This window comes from Drosophila sulfurigaster, chromosome X, assembly GCF_023558435.1.
Source record: "Drosophila sulfurigaster albostrigata strain 15112-1811.04 chromosome X, ASM2355843v2, whole genome shotgun sequence".
Taxonomy (NCBI): Eukaryota; Metazoa; Arthropoda; class Insecta; order Diptera; family Drosophilidae; genus Drosophila; species Drosophila sulfurigaster.
Genome location: NC_084885.1, coordinates 27,102,276 through 27,106,660, shown reverse-complemented (window position 1 = coordinate 27,106,660; position 4,385 = coordinate 27,102,276). Strand labels below are relative to the sequence as shown.

Here is a 4,385-nt window from a genome sequence, read left to right as displayed (position 1 = left end):
GTATACTATATATGTAATGTGTATAAACTTTTAAATAAAACTGCTACCAAATAAAAAATTTAAAAATCCATTCAAAGTCTAAGTTTAATATTCATCATTCTCGCTATCGAATGAAACTAAAATGTGTAAAATTCAATTTCGAAATCCGAAAATCCGATTATAATTGTGACATTTAATATTTAACTATAAAACACTTTCTAATAAGAGAAACATTTTCAACCGTTGCACTACGAATTTCAAATTTCATTTGCGAATAATCGAAACTAAGAAAATTGAAAAGCGACAACCCTGTAACGCTTCTATCGATTTAGTGTATGAGCTGGTCACACTGTTGCACGCCACACTTGTCGAATATTCATATGCTAATAAAATATAAAAATAAATTCAAAGCAACCTAGAATTGCTTAAAATAAAATAAATTCATTTTGTAAGAAAATCGAAAAAAATAATTTATGACTTATAATAGCATGAAATTAAATAAATTAAAAATATATTAAAGAATAAATAAATATATTTAGACAAATGCACAAAATAAATAATGAAATTTAAAAAAATAATAATTTAATACTTAAAGCATTAGAAAAATAACAAAAAGGAAAAATACAGAAATATTATAAAATAATAATATAAAGAAATTACAAAATAACGAATAAACAAGAAAAAATGTATAAATAAATAAATAATATAAAATACTAAAAAGAATAAAAAAGAAGAAATAAAACCATAATGAAGAGCTGAGCTGTAAACAAAGTTGCCCCAAGCATTGTGCAGCACTGTTGATGAGGTGGCGTCGCGTTTTACAACACTGGCATAGGGCAACGATACTACTAACATTGTCAGATACGCCGGCAATTATCGCATAGCGATGCACTCTAATTGCAATATTTATTAGTTTTTTGTTGATTTTTTGTTGTCGCCACGACGACGACGACGAGGACGAGGAAGAAGCAGCAGCTGCAGCAGCATTCACCTCATCCATTAATATAATTTTTCAGCTTTAATCCCCCAACAACCATCATCATCCACCCATCGTCATCGTCATCTTTATCGTCACCATGGCGATGCCGTCGATCTCAACGATTGTGGGCGTGGCATTCTTGGCCTACATCATGCATTCCATTTATCAGATGTCGCAAATCTTTACAACGCTGCAGTGCAGCGATTCCCCCTGCTACACATCATTCTTGGCCAATCAGCCGCCGATGCAACTGGCTCTCTTCAGTTCCCTGACACGCAATCCCATCGCCTCTGAGGTCCAGGATCTGTACAAGCAACAGCGTTTTGACTACACGCAACCCTTCGATCGCGACTTTGAGGTGAATGTGCCGCTCAAGACGCGTCGCAATGGCACCATGTACCTTCATGTGGTGCTCGCCCTGGATGGCGAACCTCTCGACTGGCGCACTCTGCGTCGCGATGGTCCCACGGTGGTGCACACTCTCAGCCTCTGCGATTACATGTTGCCACGCGCCGAGGCCTTCAATCTGCTCTCCGAGGCGTCGGGCGAGAAATCAAAGCCAACGGCTAAACCGACCAAGTCGGGAAAGAAGACAACTACATCGACGTCCAGCTCCGTCGATCTGCCCACCACACACATTCGCTCCGATGTCTATGTGTCGCTGTTGACCGACTTGTTCTCCGTTTCGCAAGCGGATGTGCCGCCCGAGATGGCGCCATTAATACGCATCAATCGCAAGCAACAAATCCTGCCAATACTGCAAACGGATACGTTCAACACCCGACTGAAGCATCTGCAGCCAGTGACCAGAAATACCACCGAATTCACATTTAGCTTCCATTACAAACCCGTCGGAGTGGGCAAACTGCGGCTACAGCTGCTCATGGAGCATGCCACACAAGCGCTGCTCGTCATTGGCTTTGCCACCAAGGACATCGATGAGGTGAAGGGCATCTTCTCCGACACGAATGTGTATCTGTTGTGCGGCACCATCTTTATCTCCAGCGTGCACGTAAGTAACTGACTGCAGTGGCTATTTAGTCAGCAAATTTCTTAGCTCTATCTCAAGTGGTATTTGAGTTTTAAATGCTTAAACAGACAGAACGACGGATATACAAATGTGGATAAATCGACTCACTTATAATAATGAAATACTGTCAATAAATTTGTTAGGTCCATCTCATACACCATCTAAGATAGGCGGCCTTAAGCAGGCGGACAACCAGAACGTCGGATGAACAAAGCTAACTAAATCGACTTATCTATAACGCAGAAGAATTGACAGAAAGTGTCGTTCCTTTAGCGCATATAGTTTACAGACCAAAGTTTCTTAAGCATGCTTTCAGATAGAACGACGGATCGACAAATCCACGTTAACCGACTTATACTAACATATATATACAGCAAAGAAGTTAGCTTTAAAGCATATATGTATGTAGTATACAAGCTGTAGCTTATCAAACATGCTGTTACAGACAACCACGGATGGAAAGAGCTAACTATACCGACCTATCCATTACGCTGAAAATCACAAAGTGTAATCTCTAATTCAAACTAAACCTTATTGAATAGGTGGTCAGAAAGAACGACGAATGGAAAGAGCTAACTAAATCGACTTATCTATCACGCAAAAATATAATCACAAAGTTTAGTCTTTCGAGCGCATATAGTATTCAAACTAAACCTTATTAAATAGACAGTCAGACAGAACGACGGATAGTCAAATCTGTGTTAAACGATACAGGAACATTGTTAGCAAATTATTTAGCTCTAGCTCACAGAGAATGACGATGAAACAAATCTACTTTATCCGAGTTATGTATGGATTATATTGTAGCTTATTGAACATGCTGTCATACACAACGGCTGATATAATCAAAGCTTAGGAATACAGAGCTCACCTCTGACATCTTTGGCTGTACCAAAGTCAGCTATGAATCAATAATACATTTCATAAATTTAACATCTACCGTAACTCTTCAGTTTCTAATCCTTTGCTCTCTTTCGCCCTCATACTTGGCAGATGCTCTTCGACTTTCTCAGCTTCAAAAAACGACGTGGCCTTTTGGGCCAAGAAGACCTCCTACGAGGGTTTGTCCACACGCACGATACTCTGGCGCGCCTTCTCGCAGATCGTGATATTTATGTATCTGCTGGATGAGCAGACATCGTATCTGGTGCTTGTGCCTGTGGCCCTTGGCACCGTCATCGAGCTGTGGAAGTGCAAAAAGATACTGCGCATCGAGTTGACATTCAGCGGATTCATACGCCGCAAACTGGAGCAGGTGGATCGACGCAATGGCACAAATCCACCCGAGGAACCGGGCCAATTGGCTGAACAGCAGACACAGCAATTTGATCGCGAGGGGAATGCGGTATCTCAGCTATCTGTTGTATCCATTATGCGTAGCCGGCGCCATCTACTCGTTGATCTATCAGCCACATCGCTCGTGGTACTCGTGGACACTCAATTCGCTGGTGAATGGCGTCTATGCCTTTGGTTTCCTCTTCATGCTGCCGCAACTGTTTGTCAACTATAAACTGAAATCGGTTGCCGCTTTGCCTTGGCGTGCCTTCATGTATAAGGCATTTAATACGTTTATCGATGACTTTTTTGCATTCATCATCACAATGCCGACGGCGCATCGTGTCGCTTGTTTGCGCGATGACATCGTATTCCTCATCTATCTGTATCAACGTTGGCTCTATCCCGTGGACAAGACACGTCTCGATACGGGAGTCGCCATCACCGAATCGCCTTCAGCTCCTGCTGCTCCCGCTGCTGCTGCAACTGCTTCAAGTGCTGGCGCTCGCAAGAAGCGCGATTGAAAAGTGCTGGGGAAAAGTGTGTATCATCGTCTAGCCTCTAGCATCCAACACATTCCGTCGATTTGTTTAGCAATTAGTCTCAACCATAGGCTGTAAATCCCCATAGCTCCCATTTGTAATGTAATTGTTTAATGTAGTAAATGCAAACGATTTTCCCCCACAAACATTTCTCAATTTCTTCTCCACAGAAGGGAGGGACAATTAACTCGGAGTCAACCTTTGACTCCACTTTAATTGATCGACTCAACAGTGCACAGCTGACTATTTTTATAGTCTAAGCAATCGTTACAAAAGCAACAAAGAGAGAGAACGCCCTGTTCCGACTTACACTTTCACCTCAATTTCGCTAGACAATTTAGGAGTTCACAAATCAATTCTACAACAATCTAAAATATAGATTGATCAACTCAAAAGTTATAATAGAAATTAGTTTAAGGTTATGCTCAAAGCATATAGAACTTGTACATATTGCTATATGTTTGGTTTTAGAACATCAAAGTTAACCAATTTCCAAACCTAGTTTTGATTTCTATTGGATTTAAACGTAGATTAGTAAATTTCACTAATTTTAGGCATACTAAATTTTAAATTTGTAACC

The 4,385-nt window shown here is 40.7% G+C and overlaps 1 protein-coding gene across 1 annotated transcript; it reads left to right on the top strand.

Moving 5' to 3' along the window:
• Positions 1–801: 801 nt before the first annotated feature.
• Positions 802–3,965, top strand: LOC133847088 (lipid scramblase CLPTM1L). Its single transcript, XM_062281877.1, is given in 4 exon segments — positions 802–1,970; positions 2,982–3,005; positions 3,007–3,324; positions 3,326–3,965. Coding segments are annotated over 4 exon segments (1,719 nt in total). The 5' UTR covers positions 802–1,055; the 3' UTR covers positions 3,788–3,965.
• The last annotated feature ends 420 nt before the right edge of the window (positions 3,966–4,385 follow it).